Below are 26,917 nucleotides of genomic sequence, written 5' to 3'. Positions count from 1 at the left end.
GTGATTTAAAAAACTAGTTTACAAGCATGTGAATAAAACAGTTGTTATTAAGTAATTGCATCATAATTACAATTAATACTCCCTAGTGCATGCCCTCATGCCAATAAGTGCCAAGTAGCTTGTTAAAAACTGTTTTGAAATCCTTTCATAAGGGCTCCTTATGTTGCCAAACTTGTTTTTGATAATGATTGGGAAGGAGGTTGGAGTGACATAAAGAATCACGTTTTATTTGAGGATCCCAAACCACCTGACAGGGCTTCCTTCCATCTTGAAGATCGGGTACACTGAGGTTTGCAATGGTTCAACCCATTTCCGTTGGCTGGGTTGCCATCCGGGAAGAGGGCGGGCTACAGAGAACAGTTTATATTCCAGTACATTCTGGGCTCTTCCTAAGTCATTTATCTGCCCTTTTCTCTTTTGGCCATGGTGATTGCGCAGCCAGTCAGATTTCTCCTCTCACCTGGGCTGGTGAAAAGATGGGAGGCAAATCTGTGATCTACCTGGAGCTATAGTCCTGGACTTCAGCTGTGAGTTTCTTACTAGCGCCCCAGCCCCACCCCCGGGGGTGATTCTATTAAAACCTTTTTTCATTCTTTCCTACCCATTTTCAATTTGAGTCATCTTGTTCAAATATGTATTATCTTTTTAAGCACTCTCAGGCTCTTTGCAAACAACACGGGCAATGAACACGTGGCTGATTTTTACACGATTCATACTTTTCTGTTAGATCCGGGCACGTCGCAGAGCTGAAACACCAGGTTTTTGGAGAGACCCACACTTTGGTTTGAATTCCGTCTCTGACACTTAATAACTATGGGACCCTTGGACAAGTTATTTAATCCTTCTGAGTTCCCTTTTTGCAAAGTGAAAATCATAATCCATAACTCAGAGATGTCTTGGGGATTAAATAAAATAAGTCATGCAAATTACTTGGTGCATAGTAGGCATTCAATAAATGTCAGCTCGTTTCTTATTCCAGTTAATAATGCTTATTAGACTATATTAAAAACTAGAAGCAGACTGTGATAATGCATTTCTTTATTAAGTATTTAAGCCAAATAACTAATTTCCCCCAGGGGGAAGGGAGAGATATGTTGAATTGGATTCATTTGGTGGACTTATTTATTAATCTTTTTTTTTTCCTTCAACATTATTTTGTTTCACAGTTCATAATGCAGTTTTCATGCAACACAAATGCCACACAGCTCAGCATTCCTTTGAACTCTGCTGTGATCTTTAAGAAAATCTATGATTACATTCGCCGCTTATTAGAGGTCATTGTTAGTTACGTTAGCAGCTCAGCTGTGTTTCATAACTACTTCGGGCTGACAAACTTTTGCTCGCCACCGTTTCCCTGAGGTCTAAGGCTTTACAAGGATCCGGTTTTCAATTGCAACGGTACAGCAGAAGAAAACAGGGGTGGGGGGTAGACTCACACCGTCTGTGCTCTCTCCTGTCAACATTACACGTTTGCATTGAAGCGGGGCCACGTTTTCCTCAAGGACGGCAGCTAAAGCGAGGCTGGCGACAGGACTGGGCAGTAACCGGGCTGGGGCTCGGGTACCACGGCACCTTTAAGGACCGGAGACTTGGCACTAGCCCGGCCTCCTTCCCGGCCCACCTCTGAACTCTGATTGACAGGGCGCCGGGCGAGGAGGAGCCGAAGGAGGCCGAGCGGAGGTGCGGGGAGGCGAGCAGGGGGAGGAGGGCCCGTCTTCCCGCCGACGGCCAATCAGGGCGGGGGGGCGGGGCCTGCGCGCCCTCCTCCCTCCTTCTCTCCCCCGCCTCCCGGCTTCCCCGCCCCCTCCCCTCTCCTCCTTCTCGTCCTCCTCCTCCTTCTCCTCCTCCTCCTCCTCCTCGCAGGCTGTGGTTTTTCTGTATGTGTTTCTGGAGTCCTGAGCCTGAGCTAAACAAAAGCAGGAGGCTGACGGGGCTGCCGGAGTTTGCAGAGACACGGAGGAGGAGAGAGCCTGTGCTCTGCCTGCCGCCGCGGCCGGGGGAGATCTGGCTTTTGCAACAGCCCACCCCCTTTGAGATCACTCTGGCCCGGAGTGGGGGTGGGGGGCAGCGGGGGGTGGGGGGGAAAGTTTGCATTGCAATCCCCCTGCCTTCCTCTCCTTTCTCCCGATCAATGCATATTTGCAAAAGGATTAAGCCACAGATTTAAGCGCCGGGAGCCCATTTCTGCCTTGCAAAGGAGACCGGACTGAAAAACCAAAAGCCAGCTCTGATTTCTTTTCGTCAAGTGGGAAGGTGGTTTATTTTTCTTGCTTTTTTGGAGTCAACACCCTTCCCCACCAGCCCTTATCCCCACCCTCACCCCGCAACCCCTTCACGCCCCCCTCCCCCTCCCCACTCCCCATCCTCCCACCAGCCTCTAAAAGAGGCAAAGGGATTTTTTTTTTTCTTCTGGTCTTCTTTTTTCCCCCCTTCCCTGTTTATCCTGAAAAGGATCTGAAGCCAGCTTGAAGGATAAAAAGCCTTGGTGCTGCCCAGGAGCCGAGCCGAGGAGCAGAAGAGGAAGAGCCGGGGGCTGCTGTTGCCTTTGGAGATGGACGAGCAGCCCAGGCTGATGCATTCCCATGCTGGGGTCGGGATGGCCGGACACCCCGGCCTGTCCCAGCACTTGCAGGATGGGGCCGGAGGGACCGAGGGGGAGGGCGGGAGGAAGCAGGACATTGGAGACATTTTACAGCAAATTATGACCATCACAGACCAGAGTTTGGATGAGGCGCAGGCCAGGTGAGATGGAGGTTTTCTTTTCCTTTCTTGGGGTTTTTTGTTTTTCTCCCTCTCGCAGGGGGAAACAATGGGAACCGAATCAGCACAGCGCTTTCTTTTTAAATGTTATTTCTTTTCCCATTTTGACGAGCAACTCCATGGCGGAGGAGTAAAATTGGAAGGAGCGTTGTTATCGAAAGTGTAATCGCCCATGCCGAGATGTGGCTCTGTGTGTGTGTGTGTGTGTGTGTGTGTGTGTGTGTGTGTGTGTGTGTGTGTATGTGTGTTTGCGTGTGTGTGTGAATATAGAGATATTCATATATGTCCACACAAACACTCAGGCACGCCGAAAATACTGCCAACGGATCCAAAAGCGGCCCTCGGCACTTTTTACTGCTTTAAAAAAGTATCAGAGAGAGCAGAATTGACAAGTTTTGGACAGCATTCCATGCCTTCTTGTTGAGGGACTCCGTAACATTACAAAATAAAATGCCCCAATAACACTTTATTTGCAAATTTAGTGACTCCTCACCTAATTCAGAGACTTTGGCTTTTCTTTCTTGATGTGCCCCTCCAAAATTAATTTTGAGCTTTTCCTTCTTTCTGCCCCCTTAAAATAAAATTTAAAAAAAAAGCAGATTAATTCTTTGTCAGTACTTGTCAACTATCCAAAAAATATTTTGCATTCATTTGATTCTGTTTCAGAAAAAAGCTAATGGAAAGAAGGAAAACATGATTTTGCTTTGAGGCATATGGGTTAGTTTCAGGAGACTCAGATATTCAGTTTAACTTTATTGTCTCTTAATTTGAGTCACTTTACCAACGCTCTGTGGCACAGAATGTATGGTCCTTTAAAAAAGGGGGTGGGGGGACAAAAATCAAGCATGATCTTTTTCCCATGCTTTTTTCAGGACCACTTAGAATGCACAGAAATAGAAATGAAGGCATGTGTGAATTTCATGTATTTTCAGTACTGTAGGACAGGAAGGTCTTTATTAAGGAAACACAATAAAGAAGCTGTGTAGCTTCTCAAGTTAATCCATTGCCAGGTAGACAGTTCAACACCCCAGGATTTTACAGTAAATTCTCTTCCAAAACAAAATGTAGAGTCAATGGCAACCCAGAAACAGCTTGCCCAAGGCCGATCTCGAAAAGAAGAATTTAAAAAATCTAATGACCACATATGTCTTTACTGTTAATTACCCTGCTTTGTGAAATCTCAGAAGTAGTTGTTTTTTTTTTTAATATGTACACAATTCCTATAGCCCAAATGACTCAGTTATGTGGAAAAGACATTATATGTATTTTCGTCTTATGGGAATAAGGAATTTGAGTTGAGAAAATGAGCCGAAGCGGTTAAAAGCGTGGATGTTATGAATTACACCCTTATTTTAGCTGCAGGCACATGCAACATGTAAACTCAGAAGTACTGAGTGTGGAAAACTTAGAAATGTTCGAAGCCAGGAACTGTGCTTAATTTTTTTTTTAAATGGGGGAAAGTTTTCAAAAATTAATCGGTGCTCTCTTCCAATTGTATTATCTTTAGAGAAGCTAATAATTACAGCAAAGTGGAAGATTTTTCGCACTGGCAATCTCTTTTTGAATTGGAACAGATTTCTCCATTACATTGTTGCAGAAGAAGAAACTCAGACATACCAATAAACTGGTTTAATAACAAGTTTGTGAAGTGGCAAGGGGCCGGGAAGGCTCGAGACTTCCCACTTTCCTCACGCACGATCAGTACTCCCTTTTTGTACAGCTGAGGACAGCCGAGGCTTGGCGGGTCTCCCCTGATAGTGGCCTAGATGCTGAGAGAGATTAGACCCACATTTTGGGATGGGGAAATCTGTTCTCTGTCTCTAACCCCATTGATGTGCTGTGGAAATGCAGTATTTCTGGAAAGCCGGCTGGGGCTTTTGTTGTTACTAGTCCTGTTGGTTTGTTTTTCCATTTGGGCCTATATGTAAGAATGCAATTAATGAAAACTATTTTAAAAGGCCCTCAAAGAGGTCTTTGATGCAATAAAGTATTTTGTACCTTTTTTTTCTCACCCCCCCCCCCCCCATGAGAACTCAGGCACCATTGAGCTTTCTTTTTGTTCAAACAATGTAACTCTACTCACAGTATAGAGAGCCTGCTTCTGGTTACTGCTCTTGATGAGGATGTGTGTCCATTTTTTTTTTTTTTAACTTTCGCAAGAATTAAGAAAGAATTGCATGTGTCTGGGGTGCCAGGGGCTTCCATTTGTCTTTCCACATTAATTTCAGTTTGTAAACAGAATTCCTTTAACTGATAGCTGATACGATCAGTATTTTGTTTCCAAAACAATATCCTTCTGCTAAGTGCTTCCATAGTAAAATAAAGGGAAAGGTATTGTTTTGTTCCTCAAGTGCATTCTGAATACACACGCACACCAGAACCAGGTAAATCACTAATCTAAAAGGCAGAATTGTATTTATTTTTTCCCCAATGGGTGCAAGGTCCTAATTGTAAATAATTGAATTTCAACACCTGCAAATAAGCGGCGTGTGCACAAGAGGCATAATGTGAACACAGAGAAATGAATTTATTCCCCATATGGGTATGTTTGCCCCCTGGCAATGCATTTCCATACTCTTTAACTTGGGGACTGAAATTTTATAAATTGACAGTTCTACTCAGAAGACCTTTCAAGCATCTTGTGTTTATGAGAATACAGGGGCATCTGCGGAATGAATTCGAACACATGGATGAATTAAATTTGAAAACACACACACAGACTAAGAGGCAGACAGCTCCTAGGCTGTGGTGGTTGCATAGATTATAGAAAACTGTTATCCTATGCGTTTAGCTTTGCCGTATTCATTGCCCTGGATATAGGATTATTGGTTTAAGAATTCCACTTTGATTAAACTATTAAAAAAAAAAAACTAACTCTGCCTAAATGGGCATAATTTAGGTTAGTTCTGTTCTGTAGTTAAATCCCTACTCTCTCTCAGCTAATTAACATTATTTCCTTTTCTATGGCGGGACTCTGTATATTAAGTCATAAAACAATCGAAGCATGCCACAGAGTTATGTGTGGTATATAATTTTGGCTAAATGTTCGGATTTTTCCCCCTGTGCATTATCAGCAGTTTGATTCTGAAAGTCCACCTAAGCCATTATGTTGTTTCTTTCTTGCAGAAAACATGCTTTAAACTGCCACAGAATGAAGCCTGCCTTGTTTAATGTGTTGTGTGAAATCAAAGAAAAAACAGGTAGGAATGAGATTTCAACATTTAAGCGTTTTCTTTGGCCAGTTGACTCACTTAGCCAGCAATCACAAACCCATTATTTAAATATTAAAATTTCAGAATAAAAGTACTCTCAAGATGGATCGCGTATTCCAATAGGGAGTTCTAGTAGCCCTGCTTCCTGGGAAAGAAAGCACCAAGTTTCCTTGACAGTTATTACCAAGCATTACTGGTTTATTTTCCTTAACTCTGTTACCAGCCTCTTTGAAACTGGGGCTAGAATAGAGGTTCTGAAGGGAAATTGATAGAATGATGTGCCTTTGGGGGAAAAATATGAAAGTAAAAGTCTGTTTCCTGAAGGAATGTATTTTGGCCCATATTTAAAACCCTGGTGTTTTTGGAGTTGGGCATGGGGGCTAAGCTGTTTAAAGTTTCCTTTCCTTTTTTTCTTGTAATGGTACAAAGGAGCAGGCTAGAGGTTTCTCAGCAGTGGTGGTTGTCAAATACCTTTGTGGAAAGCGCTATACAACGTCAGGTTATCGGTATTTGAGTGCCCTGTGATTTCATAGCAGAGGGAAGCGTTGGGTTTAGGGGAATATAATGCCATGAGATCACTCATTCTGTTGTTTTTCTGCTTTCTAGACCTCCTCTCATGGACTAACACACTTATAACACATCCCAGGAGGGCATTTAAATTTTAAAGCAACAATTAAAAAATAGCAGTCATCAATCAGAGGTGTTCTTAAACAACAGATGCTCTGGGAAGGACATTTAGCAACATCCTCTTGTTTGTTTATTTTAATCCTTAATTTTCCAAAGTGGCTGAATCTCTCCCTTGTAAAAAGAGAGAGTTGAGAAGGCAATCTGAAACGAGAGCATAATGATGAGGAACGAGGGGTGGTTATATAAAGCGGGAGCTTCTGCTGGCCTCTGACTTGCTTGCTTCAGAGCAGTGCAAAGTACCTGCCATCCTATTTATTTATTTATTTTTTACAACAAGGAGTGTAACAGTCAATAATTCATATCTAAACCATATAAGCAAGGGCATGACATGAATGAAAGTGACAATAAATATGATTGCATGCCCGGTTGATATACATTGATAGTTACACATAAAAAAGAGGGGTGGGGGGGGAGGGCACCCAGGGTGGCTTTCTTTTTGAAAGCTCTCTGTGTTTCTCTTTTAAAAGAATAAATAGTTTCAAGATGTGACCGTTGATCGAATATGTAATTACTTGGGTCTTGAAATCTATGTGAAATTAGTAAGCAGCTCCTTTGTTGAATGTTATTTGTGTTGTGCACAACATTCCAGACAAAGCACCTGAGCAGTAATGTTCAGACCTTCAAGACTTTCAGGTTGCCTTGCCAAAACCTATCCTTACTGCAAAGCTGATAATTACATTATTTTAGCTGTGAAACACCTCTTAAGAGATTTATGAATTGTGCATACAAATATCAAAGAGCCCTTCCAGTTTGTCACACTTTTTAGCTTTTTTTTTCCCTATTAGCCAGGGCAGGAAACCTGAGTGTATGTATACAGATTTTTTTCCTCTCCTTTTTTCTTCTTTCTCATTTTCTTTTTTGATCTCCAATGCTTATTTACTTTGAATTTTTGGTTTGTTGAAATCTGCTTCTAACCTAGTACGCTTTCCTGCCCGTCTTGATTCATCAAATATAGAATCAAGACATAAAGGCATATTTGATAATCCAGGCTAAAGCGACTCAATTTTGGAAGACACTTTATCAGATATTTATGGAAAGGAAGCCCATCGGGGCACTTGAATGTATATTGTGGTCAAAGTGTTTAATTCTAGCCTTCTAATTAAAACCTACCAAGGCAGTAGATCAAAGTGGATGGGTGTGAATAGAGATCCGGTTCTGGTGTGGGTTAAAGAGTTTGTTCCTTATTCACATTGGCTAAACTGTGGTGATAGGAAGCAGGGGTATTGGTCAAAAATAACGCTTGAAAGGTGTAATCTATCGTTGGACTGTATATTTCGCTTTTAAAATTGCCTGTCAACTGATGAATTGGTGTTTGGAGATTTTTAAAAATCTAAGTTCAGTTTCGGTGTGTTGTCTTTAGAATACTATATTTAAAAAATAGTTTATGAAGTACTGTAGATTGAGAAGATAAGGATCCCTGCCCCTGTGTTAAAGGGGAAATATACATGTGCACACGCACACACGCGTGATAGAGGTTTGGATTGAGAGGGCACCCATGGGTGAAAGTTTTAAAAAAAAAAAAAGAAAGGGAAAAAAAAAAAGCTTTCCTCCTTGTTTCTCTTCAACTTGTATGTTAGAAGGAGTGAGGGGAAGGAAGAAACATCTCCTGGAATGCTGAGTGTTCTGTGTTAAAGGTGGGGAGATAGACAACTGGTGTGTGGAACAGAAGCCTTTGACTCTGAAGCATGATTCCCCCGGCGCTCAGGATTTGCCCAAATCCCCGACTCTGTGCCAGTGTATCTCCCATGCGGTCGATGCGTCTGGTAAAGTGTGTAAAGTTGCAGGAGTTTGGTTTTTTGTGTGTTTTTTTTTTTTCTTCCCTCCCTCTGGATCCAGGGCTGGTAGGCAGATCTGTTGGAGGGTCAGTTCCTATGCATTCCTTCATTGTTATGGGACTTTCCCTATTGTTTCTTCCCAGCCCCCTGGCCTCGAATGAGCATTTTTGAGCTTCCGTCCCAAGCACTGCAGAGGTTACTGGGCTCAGGGTGGGCTTGCTTGTTTATTCGCTCGCGAAATTCCCACGTTCGGCTCACCTAGGCCTTTAGAAGGAAGACTGGACGCCGAGGGGAGCAGCGGTAATGGCTTTCATTTACTGCTTTTACTTTGTTTTTGTTTTTGCTCACGATTTCAGCGCGAGAGCTGAGAACTAAGTGGGGAAGATTGTCTTCCCCACCTTTTGCAACTCGAGGGAAACATGCGCACAGCACCCGAAGTAGGCAGCACCGTCTAAATTACAGTTGATTGATGGGTATTTAAGTCAGAAATTACTGTGAGGATATTAAAAAAAAAAAAAAAAACACACACACCATGTGTCTTCTTGCTTCAGAGTGTGGGTGAGTTTTTATTTTGATACCCTTTTGCTTTTTAAAAATAAATGCTAAGAAAAAAGAAGGCCTGCAGAACGCTCCGGGCGGCAAATCTCAAAAACAGCCAAGGAAACCCGTGTCGAGACCCATAGCAATGTGTATCTCACAAGTGGCTTTTATCTGCTGTCTCCTTCTGGGATCAGAGGGATTTAATATCGACTTTTGGGCCATTTAATATCTTATTTTCTTTTGTGTTTAAGGAAACATTCCTTGTCTTCTGACATAGTAGCAAAAGGCTGGCTTTTACCTAGGCGTATATGTAGGGGTGGGGGGGGGGGTGATGCGATGGAACAGGAGAAAAAAAAGTCAAACACACTGTGTTTCTTAAAAAGATCTTGCATATAATATCAAATGTCTTCTGATTTTTTTTTTATTTTAGTGTCAAAATTCACGCAGGTTGAAAAATTAGGAAAACACCCCAAAAATACTGGGTGCCATTTACTAGGGAGAATATTTATAGACAGCAATGAAGAGCGGTAATTGTTGTGAATAGTTTTTAATTTTAGAACATAATAGCTATATATGGCATTTCCAGCCGATTTTCCTCTGTGAATTATCTGCGCTGAAGTTAAATCAAATCACTGAAGGAGGTTAAAAAAATTAGGCTTTTTTTTTCTTTTTTTTTTTTTTTGCTTCCTTACCAACCTTTTGTTCTCTCTTTTCTTTTTTCTCTGTGTTCAATTAACACTCCCATCATAGATCTGTGTGTGTGTGTGTGTGTGTATGTGTGTGTTTAAGTCTACTACTGTATTTCACTTTTGACACGCTCCCTTATTCTTGCCTGCCGCTTCTTTCTAATACAGCAGTTATATTATGGGACTGGTAGTCTCTTTACAGCATTAGAGAAGTGTGTGTGTGTGTGTGTGTGTGTGCGTGTCTGTGTGTGTGTTTGTATAAGTAGGAGAGGGGCAGGATGCAGTGACACTGTATCCAGCAGGGGAATAATTCTGATGGTATGAGGCCTTGAGCCGAGCAGGAGTGAAATAACTTTAGACAATTTAGAGCTGCCTCTGCTCAGATTCCTTTTGGGGTCGCGGTGGCAGGAGTGACTTCATGGAAGTTCACCCATAGCGGGCAAATGCAAAAAACTTTTTCTTGCTGATCACAAAGTTCAAGCGTTAGGTCTTTTCTTTTCTTTTTTTCCTTTTTTTTTTTTTTTTTTTTTGTGGAAGGGGCTGAGAGGGAAAAGTGGGGGAGGGGGGGTGCGAGGGAAGGGAAGTTACAAACCAGCTTTGCTTGAACACTCCCATCCAGGTCCAGCAGTGAGCTGGGCAGAAGTAATGTGATTCGACAATACACGGTTCATCGTAATCTGGTCGTAAGCTGTATATAGACGTGCAACACTGACTGATGGGAAGTATCCCTTCTCTCCAGTCACTTTAGTGCGATCCATTCTTAGAAGTAGAGTTGATAAATTCTGGCATTGGAGAGGTACGAAGGAGGGGTGCAACGCACATGGGGGGCAGACCTGTCCGCAAGAGTTTTGGAAGTTTGGGGTCGCTTCTGACAGTCAGGGCGCCTGTGAGGATTGGGGAGCAGATGTAAGTTAAGGGAACTGAGAGAGGGTTTGGGAGAGGGTTCACAGACCCAGGGACGTGGGTGTCAGGAGCTGGGGGAGGTGAGTGAGGCTGTGGGTTCCCAGTTGGGTGGTGCTGGGAGGGGGCGTAGTGCCTGCCTGTGCTTTGAGCTTTCTGCTGGTGCAAGGCAGCTCACGTGCTCTCCCCTGCCTTCTACTGACGCCCATGAACTTTTGGTTGTTGTTGTTGGCACAATTACAGAAATACCCCCAAACAAGCAAACAAACCAACACTTAAATACTGAACATATTTAAATAGGAGAGCATTTTCAGTTTAATTTAAAGCATAACCCCAGCTTCTTTGGAGACACGGTTTCCACTCATGCCTTAGGAAAACTCAGCCTTAATTTTGGTTTTAAACCCCTTTTAGATGGAGGCTGTTATGTTTTGAACTTGGGGAGGTGAATCCAAATAGACTTCATTCCTTTCCCTTTTCATATATTAAAACAACTCATTTTATATATGTGTGTGTGTATACGAATATATATATAATATATATATATAATATATATATATTATATATATATACACAACACCACATGACCGAGGTCGTGTCCTAGATCCAGCTCCCAAAGACTGCTCTCCTTCACTTACGCGTGACCCTGAGAGCCACCTGGTCCATCTGCACTGCCATTTGTCCTTGGGTGAGAGGAATATGATAATTCTGGCTCCACCCCTGTCCCTTACCTGAGGTGGCGTGGCCAGCTGTAAGGGACACAGTAATTGATAAATAAAATAAGGGAAGGATTAATGAGTTGTTTGCAAAGTGCTTTGAGTTCCCTGGGCTGTCTAAATAAACGATGCTGTGTTTTCTGTAATAAATTATGTCGGGACCCATATCCTGTCCCATTTCATAGGATGTCACTGTGTTAACCCTTTCAGGCCATAGGACCGTATCTACCAGTCCATAATTATGTAACGGGTGGTTGGTTGTCTCTCATGGGGAGAATTCTCTGGTTGAATCTATGGCTCCATGTGCATCTGAGAGGTGTCACTTCTCAGAACTTGGCAGAGTGATTTCCAGAAAAAAAAAGTGCAGGTATAGACGGTCATAAGATTATAAAAACGATCTCCCTTTATGGCAGAATAAGGTCAGTAGTGACTTCCCGGAAGGTCTTCTTACCACTGACAGCTATGTTTCAATCTCTCAATTATTGGTGGAAATCAAGATTGCAATGGGTAAAAAAAAAAAAAAAAAATCATCCTTTTGGGTTGAGCTCATAGATTCAGCTACATCTGGCACTGACCCTCTTGTCATTAAGTGGTTATGAGGATGGGTGCCCTGCACCTGTATTAATTCTGGACGTACCACTAAGCAGTTGTACGATGATAGGCAAAAAATTGCTTAAAGAATTGTAGGAGAAACTCTTAACAGTAGTGGTTAAGGACTTGGTCTCTGCATTTGTATCCCACATCTCTGACTTTTTAGCTCTGTGACCTTATTCAAGTTACTATACCTCTCTGTGTTTCATTTTCCTCATCTGTAAAAAGGAGATACTGATGATACCTATCACAGAGGGGTGTGGTGAGGATGAAATGAGGTAATACATGTAAATTACAGTGCCTGGCGTAAGCAGTCAATAACTGTTCGCTTTTATTATTTCTGGCCCTGTTTTCTTCTATGAAAAAGAGAGGCTTGCACCAGATGGTCCCTAAAGACCAAGCCAATTCCAAGACTCTGTGATTCTATGCTGAAAAGAGACAAAAATTGCTGAATTTAAGATCTGCTTTCTTTTGTTTCTCTTGCTGTTCTCTTAAAGCGAGAATTAGCTCTATCTGGCCAAAAGGCTGGGACTAGGTTGGAAGAAAAGGGGGAAAGAATGAGTAGGAACAAAGACAAAGGTTTTTAGTTACCCACAAACTGGACGACAACTACCTGAAAAACTAAGATTGCATATAGTAGCGATTGTGTTTTCTTAGCATCAGCAACTAGAGATATTATGTACGTATAGTTAAAAATATTTTCTCTCTGAAAACACGTGGACCCGTCCATTCAATTTACAAAGTTTGAAAGTAGGAAGAGTAACATAAAGTGAGGTTAGGGTAACAAGGATCTTTTCCTGACTTCCTAATATGTTTCTTATTTAGGAAAAATTTTATCTTGATCATAATGACAGCCTGGATACATTGTAGGTTTTATTCTTTTTTATTCTTTTTAAATGGTTTTCTTTTTTTTTTTTTTTAAAGCAAACTCTGTGCCCAACGAGGCAGCTGAACTCATGACCCCGAGGTAAAGAGTCACAGGCTCTACCGACTGAGCCAGCGAGGCGCCCCTGATAGTCATCTTGAAATATACTTCATGTACCATGAAATTCACCCATGTTAACTATACAGTTCAGTGATTTAGTATATTTACAAAATCGTACAACCAGCAGAACCTAAATTTAGATCCTTGTTCATCACTTACCAAAAAACCCAGTACCTATGACCAATCAGTTCAGATTTCTCCCTTTGCCTAGCCCCTAGAAATTGCTAACCTCTGCCTCTAGGGATTTGTCTCTTCTGGGCATTTCACATAAATGGAGTCCCATAACATGTGTTGTGTTCTTAAGTCATATTGTAAGTGACACCACCTTTTGTCTCTAGCACCCCCGGCCTTCCATTGTTTTCAACCTTTTCCTCCAATTAGTGATCTCTTCTTTGCCTCCATGTTTAGGGTTCTGTATTTTTTGTCTTCTTTGATCATCGACACCTACTCTAAAAAAAATTGTTTTTGATAAATTTAAGTCAAAGGAATGAATCTCTACTGTTCGAATTTCAGGTGTGAGGTTCCTGGAAAGGGAGAAATTAGCAAAAGAGATTGGGCAGTTTTTTGAATAGCAGTCTAGTATGATAGGGAAAGCCAGGACTTCGAGGCAAACCACCCTGGATTCCATTCCTAGCTTGGTGTGTAATATTAATAAGTTATTTGATGTAACAGAGCTTCAATTTCCTCACCTATACTGTAAAGATAATAATATTAGTGGGGTAATTTGGGGGACTAAACACAATAATACAAAGCATATAGTCTAGTGAGTGTGCTCAATAAATGCCAACTACTGTTTTTTGGGTTTTGTTTTTTCCAAAACCACATGGCAGAGTGTTGACCACCCTACTCATGAGTTTGGCTCTGTCTGTTCAGATTGGGTTTTCTAGCAGGTCGGTCCAGGAGTTTTAGAGGCTCACCAAAATGCCTCCTGACGCCTGCTGCATTTACACGCTTTGAATGGTTGTCTGTATAAGAGGGGAAAAGACTCTTGGGCAAATCTCAACAGAAGGTATCCCAGCATATCTGCACTTTCCTCCTTCAGTCCTTGAGTTCTTGAAAAGGAATCCCATAAAACAGTGCTGTCTGGTAAACACATAGGTAACTTCAAATCTAATTTTTTAATGTTTATTTATTTTGAGAGAGAGAGCAGGGGAGGGGCAGAGACAGAGAGAGAGAGAGAGAGAGAGAGGGAGAGAGAGAGAATCCCAAGCAGGCTCCACGCTGCCGTGCAGAGTCTGATGGGGGGCTCGAACCCACAAACTGCTTGACCATGACCCCAGTTGAAATCAAGAGCTGGACACCTAACCGACTGAGCCACCCTGGCGCCCCTTAAATTTAATGTTTTGAGTTTTCTAGTGGCTCATTAAAGGAAGTAAAAAAAAGAGAGAGGTGAAATTAATTTTAAGAAATAGATTTTTAAATCCAAATATCTAAAATATTTCAACATGTGATCAACATAAAATTATTAATGAGCCATTTTATTTTTTCTTTTGTACTAAGACTTTGAAACCCATTGTGTATATTATATTTACAGCACGTCTTCAATTCACTTCACTTCACTTCACTTCAAGCATACTTAAGTGCTCAGGGTTTACATGTGGCTCGGGTCTTCCGTATTGGTCAGCTTGGCCAAAGAATGGTTGTTTTGGCATAAACTTTTGTTTTGTTTTCTTTTTTGGCATAGAACTAGGATGAGGTGGTTCATCACTATCTCTTTTTTTTTTTTTTTTACTTTTTTCTTTTCATAACATTGTTTTATGATTTGTTTCCATATCCTTAACATCTTAAATGTTCCCCACAAGAGAATGAGTAGGTGGAAGCCGCCATCTTGTTTCCTACAGTTAGAATACAAGGGACAAGTCCAGAGGAGTCCATGGTGTGACAAAGTTTGCAGGACCCAGAGTCAGGGTCAGGAGTTCTGAGGTGCACTGCTGACTGCCTCCAAAGTGTGTTATTTTAAGAATGTCATTTAACCTCTTAGTCTCAGGTTTCCACATCCATGGAATGGGCAACTCTAGAGGGCTGACCCCACATCCCATGGATCATGAGCCTCAACCTGAGTCCTGCCCAAGACTTGGATGGAAGGCAGGTGGAGCACTTCTAAAATTCTTTTTCATTACTGCAGTTTTAATTTATCCTTTGACTCCTCGTCCCTTTTCTAGACAGTCATATAAAAGTGGTTATGGTGGTGTTAAAGCTACCTCCATCAGTCAAGTTGAATTGGAGAATGCAAACCGGGAGAGGAAAAAAAATAGTGATTTTTTTTTTTAATTGAAGTATTTAGCATCACATTTACAAGGCCCGTTGGAGGCCAGTCCCGGTTTAATCCACCTTGTAGACTCCATGACCGGAGGTAAATAATGGTTCTTCTGCATCCTTTCTGTTTGTAGCTAGCTGTTGGATTCTAGGCTGGAGATTGCTTTTTGGAAAACACGAAGATTTGTGGTTGCAGGATTGGAAGGGCAGTATACCTGTGCAAGTTCACACGGCGCAGCCCAGAGGAAAAAGTCGGGGAAACTTGGGTTTGCCTTTCACCTTGGAATTGTGCAGAGTTCCCTGTTTCCCATTTGCCTCAGCTGAAACGCTGAAACAAGGCCTGTTTCCCACCCACCCTTCAGGGGGGCTTCTGGAGACTTAAAGTGAGGGTATTTAGAAAGATGTTTGGCTGTCTCTAAGACGAAGTGCGGCCCGCAGGTGTGTGTGTGTGTGTGTGTGTGTGTGTGTGTGTGTGTGTGTGTGTGTATGTATGCGTGCGTGCGTGAAGTTCTGTGTCTGTTGTGCTTTGAGACCGGGTTGAATCTGCCAGTAGGTCAAAGGAATAAGTTTACCTAGTGGCCTGCGCTGGCAGGCCCGGGAGGGAGGGCAGGCGGGCGTCTCTCCGAGGGCAGCGAGGGCTGCGGGTGATTTGAGCCCGAGTGCGTCCCCGGAGGAGAATCCTCCTTGTAATCCCCATTGTTAATCGAATGGAAAGTTTGCATTTCTCTTTTGTCCCTAACAAAGGAAGCCTCTCGGGGACCCTAACGAGGAGCCCGGCCTCCCCGCCCTCCGCGAGGCCCGCTCTGCTCTCGGGGTGGGAGGGTGTGCACGGCGTCGCCTTCCTGCGGAGCCTGCACGCGGGGGGCTCCGGGGCCTCGCGCCCTGCCGACGTTAGGAGACACTTCACAACAAAGCGGCGGCAGCCCGGGCCTGGCTTTTCCTTTGTGCGGCCTGCGTGCGCGGGTGGCCGTGACCCCGCAGCCCCGGCGACGGCGAGGCCCGGGGCGGGTGCGGGCGGGGGCGCGCTCGAGCACTGGGTCCCGGCGGGGGTGGGGTGGGATGGGGTGGGGGGGACGCGGGGCCTGCGGCCAGGTGAGCGGCCCGCAGTGTTTGGGGGGGGGACCGTCGCCGCCGCCACGACAGGAGGGCGAGGGCGGCTCGCGCACGCCAGGTGGTGCGCGGCAAGGCGGAGTCGTCTGCAAGGAGTTGAGGGGGATGCGCGGCGGCGGAAAACTTTGGGAACTTAGGAAAATGCGGGGCCGCCGCGGGGACAGGCCGGTCGGCGGGCCACCCGCGGCGCGCGAGGGGCGGTGGCTCCCTGCGGACGCGGGGCGGCCTGGGGGTTCTCGCAGTGGGGGCGGGGGCGTGCCTCCAGCGGCCTCTCCCCCCTCCCCCCCTCCGCGCCCTGGGGCCCGGAGAAGGTGGCAGGAGGTGATCCCGCCCCCCACCCCCTCGGGCGCCACGCGTCCTTCATCGCACACCCCACCCTTCATTGCACCCCCCCCCCCCCCCCGCACCGGGTCAGGCCCGCTCGCTCGCTGTTGGGGCGTCGGAGCCCCGGGGTGGGGAGGGGCGGTGAGGGTGCTGGAGGGCACGAGGCCTGGCCCCGGGGAGCGAGGCTCCCGCGCTTTCCGGGCGCGGGGTGTGCGACGTGCCCGAGGCCTGCAGACCTCGGCGGCGGTGGCTTTGCGTGCAGGGGTGCCACGCAGAGGGCGGCGTGAGAGCACGTGGCTGAGAGTGCGCGCGCTCCCACGCACGCGTGTTGATCTGCAGCGTCTTTTCTCCGTTGGCCCGGTGTCTCCTCTCCGTCCTTAAACGTTCCCGTCGGTGCTTTGTGCGCGTGACATGAAATCACACACCACCCTCCGGAAGGTGCTGCAGGAGCCCTGGTGTCTCCTTTGTCTCTCAGCCCTTGCAGGGAGCAAGGCACCCTCCCCTGGGGGGATTTTTAACCCAGAGAACCTTGATGGACCCTAAACGGCCCTGACATTTGTTAAGGGTGGTCTGATTCCTTGAACACTTGAAGAAGGTTTGGGGCCTTCAGACATACCGACTTTCTTATATGGCGACGCGTCTGGTCTTTCACGGGAGTCTTAAGCAAAGAGAAAAGTGATTTGGGAGTTTGCCCCCCCCCGCCCCCGCCTGTACATACACGGAATTGCTCCCCTCCCCCCCCCCCAGCCCCCCAGCCTACTGGAGCCGAGGCAGGAAGGGGCTGTCATCATGCTCATGCCTAAGCCCTATTACTTTATTTTTCTTCTTAGAAAGTTACACTAGGAAAGATGTTCTTGATGTGTGATTATTATTCTTAAATGGATTCTTGTGCTTTCCTATTATTGCTCTGTTACGGCCCCGCAGAGCAACCCCCGGGTCCTGCAATAGACCCTCCAGAAACTTTCCATTGAATGCACGTGGGAGAGCTAGAAGTCGGAAAGGTTGAATTCCCTCATTACTTCCCAAATCCGTGAATTAATTCTGTGAATTGCACCAGCCCAGTCTCTGATCCACCAACTACCAGGCCCATTATTAATTTCACAGCAGGGGTTTCTGGTCCGGGTTAACTCCGGGGGAGATGTTGGAAGGGGGCTGTTGGGTAGGCTGAGAGTTGGTGTGCCCTTTCTGCTTGTGACCGACATTGCAGCTCAAATATAGGAGTAGCGACGCTCAAACCGGCAATGGTAACAGTGAAGAGTGAAAACAGTTGCTTCCTTCTGCTCCTGATTGGGACACCCCCATCTTCCTACTCATTTACTGTACGGATTCCTCCCCTCCTAGGGGGTTCGGGCTCAGATATCTCGGTAACTGCCGCCGTGGATTCGCTTCCTCGCAGCTTACCCATAAGAGGAAAGCATCTCCCTGGCGGCCTCCACGTGGGTGTAAGTGTGCAAAGATGGGTGGTCTTATCAAGATCCCTCACCTGTAATGTCACCTTCTGACTGTTGCCCTTCCTGAGTGGAGGTTATGGAAGCCTAATTGTTTTTCAGGAAGTCTGGCCAGATAGTTTTGAACGCCATGGGTTCTGGAGATGTTGGGGGAAGACTCTTAGGTCCCCTGGGTTGGATAGTGAAAAAGTTAAAAATGCAGACCCGTCCTGGTTGGATTTAGTTTTTCAATGCCCGTTACACATTTTCAGTTTAGACCTACTGGAGGACATGATGTAATTTGCAGAGTTTGTACCCTACTTTGGACCATTGGTTCCTTGGGCAAATACTTAGGAAACTTCTTGTGTGGGACATTATGTGAGACCTAGAAGAAATACAAATGTGCACGCTGTGGCCCTTAACCGTCCAGGAGCTCCCAGCCCAATGGGGGGGCCCTGAATCGTGGTCAGGATCTTTGTAGCATAGGCAGCTGACTTGCCCCGAAAGTCCTGTGCCCAGGATAGGATGTGTTCCTTGGGGCCAGGAGTGGGGCTGTCAAGGTCATTCTGGATGAGAGTTCAGGAACGCTTCTGGGCAGTACGTGTAGAAGCGTGCTTTCTTTGCTTCAGAGGCTGCTGTGTCTCGTGTAGGCAGCCTGAGAAATGTTCTGCGTCCCGAGTTTGCGCATCTGGCCTTGCCTTTCCCTAAATCTTGTCGCCCGGTTTCATTTGCTTTGCCTTCTCCCCTCCGCTCTCTCTTTTGACCCCTTCCGTGCCTCGACCGGGGCCTCCCCCGCACCCCCAAATTGCTATTTGCCAAACTTGTGACCTGAGACCACTTGGCATTTCCCTGGGATGGCTGAAATTTACCACCCGCTGAATAGGCATTCTGTGACATTTGCTCACCTGGGTAGTTTAAGCTACACGGTCTGTGTTGAGAGAGTGCGGAGAGGAAGTGTGAAATTTACCTCTGTGCTCCAGGGTTCTTGCCAGCAGGGAGACAAACAGTGATGCTTCTAGAAGCTGGAATTAATTTTTATCACGGTGCACATATATAGTTATATATATTCATACACACATTTATTATGTATTCAATAAATGCATGTAGACAATTTGTGCGTTATCTGTCATTCTCTAGTCATTATTTTAACAAATTAAATTTTCATGGTTAGATTCATCTTTCACATGCATCCCCTTCCCTCCACAGCTACCTTCTTTCTTCCTCTCCCTCCCTGCTGGTAGGAGACACTGGGTTAACTTAATGCTCTTTGAGGCCATGTGCCATTAGACCCCCTGTCTCCTTAAGGTTTCTGGGACTCTGGTGATGGCTTTCTCATCGTGGTCTGCCCAGCCGCTCCGCTCGTAAGGAAATAGCTCCTTGTCTCTTTGGATCAAACTGGTCCAGGAGCTTGTTCAGTGCAGGTGCTGGGACAGGCCAGCCCCCGGAGGCTCCTCCGGCTCTCAGAACCCACAGACGCACGGTCTGTCTGTCCTGGCTGTCGGCCCAGGAAGGGAGGCAGGCCGTGTGGATGGTTGAAGCTGTTGCTTTTTTCCTCGCGTTTACCCTGTCTGAGGGACCCGGAGGTCGGGAGAAGGGCAGGATGATGGGTCATCTCTGGATGAAGCCGAATTGGAAATGTCAGCAGAAGTTGACGCTCCCTCACCTCCCTGTGGAGCAGGGAGTTCTGTCCGGAGGTAATAATAGGTAATGTGCCCGGAACACTTTAATTACACACAGAGCTGCCATTACTACCCCAGTTTGTAAGACGAAGAAACAGGTGCAGAGAGTTTAATGAACTTCCTTAAAGTCACACAACTTGACGAGAGGCTCACGTGGGACGGGTGGTCCTCAAAAAGTTGTACGAGATGTGGATTTTTCTGCAGAAATATGCATTCCTGTTGAGTGACAGCCCTTTAAATTGTGATTCTTCCAAGAAAAATCCTGTGGAATCCTACTTAGTTGTCCAAAAAACAAATAGCTTGGCTCTACCCATCTCTGGTCCTGTTTCTCAGGTACATAAATTTAATTATCTCTTGGCTGTGGTTGACTGTAAAACATAAGTAAAAGGAGATAAGTCCAAAATTCTCCTTGGGCCTATTCCCTGATTTTTATTAGGCCTCTGCCTGTTATCTTTTTAGGATCTTCCTGATTTCTTTCAGGCAATGAGCATGACTTATTTTCATAGGTGGTCTACAGCTCGGCTGTCCCTCTTCAGTGTATATCACCTTTTCTGGTCCCTTCTCAGAAGCCTGGGGTTTTTGACAGGAGCATAAAGCAGGGCACAGTGCCTCGTCCTTGCACACCCTTCTTGGTCCTGCTGTCCCTTCTGTCCTGCCTCCCCCGCTTGTGGCCACACTCCAGGCCCCCGGGCGCTCAGGTGATTCTAAGTTGAAAGTTTCAGCTTTCTAAGCTGAAAGTTGCACTGGTGAGACCAGAAAGTCTCCTGTGTCCAGCCACAGAGCCACTCGTGGGAATGAAGCCGCCCCTTTGTTTTGAGAAGTGCGTGTTCTCAGTTTTCAGGAGGGGAAAACTGTGTTCCAAGGAGTGGGGTGGCCCCGGAGCAGCCTGGTGTAAAGGACCTGGTTGGAGGGGCGCCTGAGTGGCTCGGTCGGTCGGTCGAGTGTCCGCCTTTGGCTCAGGTCATGATCTCACGGTTTGTGAGTTCGAGCCCTGTGTGGGGCTCTGTGCTGACAGCTCGGAGCCCGCTTCACATCCTCCACCTCCCTCTCCGCCCCCGCATCTCTCCCCCTCTGTTTCTCTCCCCCCTCTGTTTCTCTCCCCCCTCCACCTCCCTGTCCCCCTCCACCTCCCTCTCCCCCTTCCCCCACTTCGTCTCTCTCCCCTCCACCGTCTCTCTCCCCCTGCCCTCTGTCTCTCTCCCCACAGTCTCTCTCCCCCCTCTGTCTCTCTCCCCTCCACCTCCCTCTCCCCACTCCGTCTCTCTCCCCCCACCTCCCTGTCCCCCCTCTGTCTCTCCCCCCTCTGTCTTTCTCCCCCCCATCTCTCTCCCCCCCCATTTCTCCCTCCCCCACCGTGTCTCTCTCTCTCTCTCTCTCTCTCTCTCTCTAAGAATCTTGTTATTATGAACTATGGGAGAACTTTGCCTAGCAAAACTTTAAAAATAAATAAATAAACTTAAAAAAAAAAGTCAATTAACTTTAAAAGGAAAAAAAAAAAAAGGACCTGGGTGGAGGTAAAATCCTGGTGACAGTGACTCTTGCAAAGCTTAGTATCTTCACATTGCCCAGGTGTTTAAGGAAAAAAGAAAGAATTTGGCATAGCCCATGTTTATTATTTATTCAAAAAAATTTTTTGTGAATGTTTATTTATTTTGAGAGAGAGAGTGAGAGAGCGTGAGTAGGGGAGGGGCAGAGAGAGAGGGAGACACAGAATCGGAAGCAGGCTCCAGGCTCTGAGCCGTCAGCACAGATCCTGAGGTGGGGCTTGAACCCATGAACTGCAGATCATGACCTGAGCCGAAGTCAGACGCTCAACCTACTGAGCCACTTCAGGGCCCCGGCATATCCCCTGTTTAAATTTATTGTTTAGGAAATGTTTTAATACCAGGAAGACCTTAATAAAGAAAATTTTAGAAAAGAAGAATTCACTAATTTTACTATCCTAGCTTGCTGTCTGTTATAAGCACCCACCCGCCCCTCTCCCATGCTTATATTTCCTTCCTGTCATTTTCCTTATGGCTGTACGAATTTTTCATTTCTTGTGGATGATGACGTGCTCAGGGATGAAATTGTCTCCTATTTTTGCAACAGAACCCGTTATGGATCTTACTTATTTATGTATTGCTCGTATCATTTCAAAGAGGAACTCAAGCACTTGACCAAAAAGGATAAGCAAAATGAAGAGATTTACTAAATAAATGAGGAAAATAGAAGAGAAAATTATGGTAGAAAATAAAGTGCAGGGGACTGTTAGTGTGTAAAATTGCATGCATGACGATCCTTTCTCATTGTAGACTTCCCAGTCCTTTGCTGGTGAGGAAATAGCTTCTGACTGTGGATCAAACTAGTCTAGAACCCTATGGAGTCCAGATCCTAGAGAGCTGGTTACAGATTTAACTCTCTGCTCCCTGGCAGCAAAAGCAAAAAGGGAAACAGGATCAGTTTCAAATGTCAAGGCATTTGGTATTGAAAATGAATCAGGATGTGACTTCCTGCAAAATTTCTCCCATAGTTCATGATAGGAGGATGCTAAATAATGTGATAGATGTTGTCCTCTACAACATGATAAACATATCTCATATCTTACCATAGCCCTTTGTATAGAATGCCCCCACCGCACTCAATAGGTTTTATTATAATTATTGGTTTATGATCTGATTCCCTCATTAGACTAATGAATTTCTGGAAAATAATGACCGGGACTTATATGACCAGCAGACAGTAGATACTCAGTTGATATTTATTGAATTGAAATCCTGTTTTATCTGTTTATCCAAAAAGGAGATAAATCCATTTATTAACATTCAGTGAGTACTCGCTGCTAAAAAGAGGGATCAATCAAAAGCTCCTGCCTTCGAGGCTACTTATGGTCACCTGGGAATAGGTACATCTTAATAGGTACATTGGAGTTTGGCTGGATAAGTGCTATGTAATAGAGGCATGAGCATTTTCTCTTTTATGGAACGGAGTATACAGTTGCTTAAAATACACTCTCGGTACAGCTGGCTTTTCCCCTTGGAGTTTGTGTGTGGGTCTTTAAGGCAGGAGAGGCAGACAGAAACGGCAATGATGAGGGCATCTGAGAGTTTCCTGACCGAGGAGAGAGGAGATTGTCTCGAAGATTTGCTTTCTCATTTCCATTTTCTTTTAGGAAAGAGGGTCCTATTTGAGGGTAAAGCCTCCTCTTTTCTCTTTGCCCTCTCCCAAAAATCAAGCCACCAGTTTGCTTGTGATGACTTTTTGTCCACGTTTCCTCCCATCAGATCAATCAAAATGTTGGAAAAGGACTCTTCCATTAAGTAATAATAGGAAATAGGAAAGAGGGTCCTGAGCTGACTAACCCAACCTCCCTGAACCCCAGGTCTCCATGATTGGGGTGGGTGGGGGTTGGGTGGAACCTGGGGGCGGGGAGTGGGGCCCCACTTCCTGACTTGACCAGGCAGCCTCGGTGGGGAGACTCTGTGGTTCCATCCCCCACCGGGTGGCTGGAGTGGTGGCCACCACTGCCATCCCTGTGACTGGCTTGCAGAGAAAACATGGGTCCTGAGGCTGGAAGAACAAAGCATCCTTGGGACATACTTATGAAATAAAGAGTTGGAAGAGCAAATGGCTGCCACATCTGGCTTTTTGTAAAAATTGGTGTTATTAGTTTTTAGACATTCATTACTATACTAAGAGAGACTTTTTACCTGCTCGCTTCCCTCCCCGTCTCTTTTTCTTCCTTCTGTTTAAAAACATGTATCGGCCACGTCTAAGCGAGGCATACGGGTTCCCCTCCGTCCGAAGGTAGAATGACCCGTGAAACCTTTCATAAGCTGAAATGGCGTAAAGCAAAGAAACGATTACCATCAATTTACATGGAAAAAAATTTTGAGCGTTCCCAGACTCTCTTAGGCTTTTCGGATACCTGAGGACACCTGTTGCTAGGGGGATGTGCAAGATACGTGGAGACGCAGCTCGTGTGCTCACAGACACAGGTCAGAGTCCCGGATGAGTGTGGGTCCCAGGAAGGAGCTGGGTGGCACTCCTCGCTGGCCGGGTGCGCCCTGCCTCATGTAGCCCTCCCTGCAAATCGGTCGCCTTTTGCCTTTTTTTTCCGCAAAAGCAAAAGTCCTCTTTGGGTTTCTTTCAGTTTGCAAAAACAGGGACGAGTGTAGGTGTTTCGTCAAAGTTGAAGTAGCTCAGCGGGAACTTTTGAAAAGCAGAGGGTGTCTGGAATGGGTGAGGCGAGACAGGATCTAATCCTCAGATTGCTTACCACTGGGAGAAAACCAAGAGAGGGCTTCAGGGCAGCATCGAGCAGGGCCGTGAAGGTGACCTAAATGTAGCCTAGTGCTTCGCCCACAGCGTGCTCTCAGCTGTTTCCAGAAAAAAAGATGATGCCAGTTTTCTCTAAGCTTGTAAGCTTCTCCTCCTAGATGGTAAACTAGTGAGCCATGCTAGCACAGTGCTTGGTGCACACACACACACACACACACACGCACGCACACACACATACATGTATATGTACGTTTATAATACAGGATGCTCTACAAATACTGGTTGAAGGAAAGAAGAAAAAAGGAGTCACAGATAATTCATCTAAATCTAAATTGGACTTACTTATATTTTCAGACTGAGCCTCTTAAAAAATTATTTCCAGGGGCGCCTGGGTGGCGCAGTCGGTTAAGCATCCGACTTCAGCCAGGTCACGATCTCGCGGTCGGCGAGTTCGAGCCCCGCGTCAGGCTCTGGGCTGATGGCTCAGAGCCTGGAGCCTGTTTCCGATTCTGTGTCTCCCTCTCTCTCTGCCCCTCCCCCGTTCATGCTCTGTCTCTCTCTGTCCCAAAAATAAATAAACGTTGAAAAAAAAATTAAAAAAAAATTATTTCCAAAATTGCTACTATCTGCTGTGAGTGCGCTCATTTCTGAGTATTCTGTGGGCGCTTCTGTGATGTGTCTGAGAAGAAGACATCTTCCGTTTTCCTGGGTCCCTCGCGTGAAGTGCTCCGAATCCCATGTTTGGACACAAAGAGGTTCTGGTTGGAATCAGCTTGTTACCAAATGGGGGCATTTCTTGAATGGCTCCTCTGAGTCTGGGCTTTCCGAGTTATGATGTGGGACTTGGAGGGGTGAAGGGTGCTCGGGGTATCGTGGGGTGAACGGGAGTTGGGGGAGAGTGTGCGAGACGAGACATGAGAAACCGTGTAAAGACAAGTGACGATCAGATGTAGGAAACGGGCCAGACACAACCTTCCCGGGGTTGTGTAGGTAGGCGAAGTAGGCAGGGCAGTTGTTTCTCTAGCGAGTGGCTCAGATTCCAGCCCGTCCTCACTTGGTCCGGTCTCTTCCCATCTGTAAAGCCTCCTCTTTTCTCTTTGCCCTCTCCCAAAAATCAAGCCACCAGTTTGCTTGTGATGACTTTTTGTCCATGTTTCCTCCCATCAGGTCAATCAAAATGTTGGAAAAGGACTCCTCCATTAAATAATAAGAGGAAATAACAAATAAGCCCAAGACTTTCAAAGTGGGATTTTTTTTTATTAAGGCAGAAAAGGTTGTAGACCCTGAGGCAGGGGAAGTGGTTGAATAGGAGGCTCTCTGGGCATGCTCCACCCCCCCCTTCCAGTTGAGCACATGTAATTTAAACCTGTCCTTGGGGAGGAGTAAAGAGAGAATTGCCCGCCCCCCCAGTCCCCTCCTCCCACTGAAAATTCCTAGTCAGAGTCTGTGATATCTCAAACGGGGCTGTCACTTTTCAGGGTCACTCCCTGGGGATATCCTTCCCCTAAAACCAGTGCAATTCAAATGTTTCTGACTGAAGAACAGGACCCATGTAGGGTCCTGCATTTGTTTTAGCGACTTTGCTATGTAGCCCTCTCCTGGGGCTGGGGAGTGGGAGGGGGGTGGTCTTAGGCAAGGAATCTCACGGTGGGCTTTGAGGAGGGTAGTAGGTCCTTGAGGACCAGTACAGTCCCCCCTTTTCCATGGGGGTGTGTTCTCAGAGCCCCAGAGGATGCCTGAAACCCTGGGTAGAATCGAACCCTAAAAAAACTGGTATTTTCCCCAGTACATATCTATGATAAAGTTTAATTTACAAATTCACCACAGTAAGGGTTAACAATAATGACCAACAATAAAAAGAACAATTCTAACAGTATTCTGTAATAAAAACCGTGGGAATGTGGTCTCTGCCTCTCAGAATATCTTACTCTGCTGCGTTCACCCTTCTTGTGATGCTGGGAGATGATAAAATGCCCACGTGATGAGACGGAGTGAGGGAAATGCCGTGGGCATCGTGATGTAGCATCAGGTTACTACTGACATCTTCTGACTGTACGTTCATAGAAAAGAAGGTCTCCTTTGGCTTGGTTTGGAAGCCACTGGAACCGGTTCCTCTGACTTTTCTGTGGCCGTCCCACTGTCTGAGAACCACAATCTGTGTAAGACTTCTTATCTATGACCTTTGCAGTTGCCAGGACTCCCCCAAAGTGGGGCATCAGGGGAACAGACAACAGCGCCTGTCTAGCCGAGACACTTTTGCACTTTGCTTTGGAGACTCTTCTCTTTACATCCGCTGCTCGTGTGTTGTTCTGTCCTTGAGTAAGGACTCTCCCCTGTGTGCAATTAATAAACAAAATAAGTTTCAATTTCTAGTCTCACACATTTTCCAGAACATTCCTTGAGGAAGGGATGGTTACAGATGGAGATTTATTTGTTCAGTCAAATACTCAACAAATGGCATCTTCCTGGGATGCTAAGTTACAAGAGGGAGAAAAGCTGCCTGGGAACCCAGTCGTCCAGCTCTGATATACACGGAGAAGGCAGCTGCTGTACTTAGAAGCCCTTGGAACTTAGAGCATTTTTTAGGATGTTGAAAGACCATGCGCTAATGGGTCCAGACAGATAGGCGTAAGAAACACAAAGCGTGTTGTCTGCAGAAGATGCACGTGTGTGTATTTCATTGCCGGCCCAGAGGAGATTGTTCGTGGGCGAAGATGCTACGGTCATCCCAGGTGTAAGAGCAAGCATCAGACATGGCACTAGGCGTGTGATGAGTGTTGAGTAGAACGTATGTTTTTGCTTCTTCATTTCCAGAGCAAAATGGAAACACGCATGCCCATGCGGAGCAAGCGGCATTCGGACGCAGGGGAACAATTAGTGGCCTGTTGCACTATCGAGTAGATGGTACCCGGGGAGCCTGCCGCTCTTGCTCCTGGTGCATGCGTGGTTTCCTCCCCTGTCGTGTGGACGCTGATGACACTCATCGGGCCGACCCGGTCCGCCTCCACGGTG

General features: G+C 45.8%; 1 protein-coding gene across 2 annotated transcripts in view; it reads left to right on the top strand.

Annotated features, from left to right (window-relative positions):
* Positions 1 to 1,846: 1,846 nt before the first annotated feature.
* PBX1 (PBX homeobox 1) overlaps positions 1,847 to 26,917 on the top strand; it is a 291,359-nt gene continuing 266,288 nt past the window's right edge. Inside the window, exons 1-3 of one of the 2 annotated variants that reach the window (XM_047839768.1) lie at positions 1,847 to 2,253; positions 2,452 to 2,742; positions 5,887 to 5,960. In XM_047839768.1, the coding sequence (XP_047695724.1) occupies positions 2,552 to 2,742; positions 5,887 to 5,960 (265 nt within the window). In that variant the 5' untranslated portion in view covers positions 1,847 to 2,253; positions 2,452 to 2,551. Of the gene's footprint in view, positions 2,743 to 5,886; positions 5,961 to 26,917 lie in introns of both variants that reach the window. The other variant, XM_047839769.1, reaches the window with a different exon arrangement.

This window comes from Prionailurus viverrinus, chromosome F1 (assembly GCF_022837055.1).
Source record: "Prionailurus viverrinus isolate Anna chromosome F1, UM_Priviv_1.0, whole genome shotgun sequence".
In the NCBI taxonomy this organism is placed as follows: Eukaryota; Metazoa; Chordata; class Mammalia; order Carnivora; family Felidae; genus Prionailurus; species Prionailurus viverrinus.
Note: the sequence above shows the minus strand (reverse complement) of the source record. Positions and strands in the feature narration are given on the sequence as shown.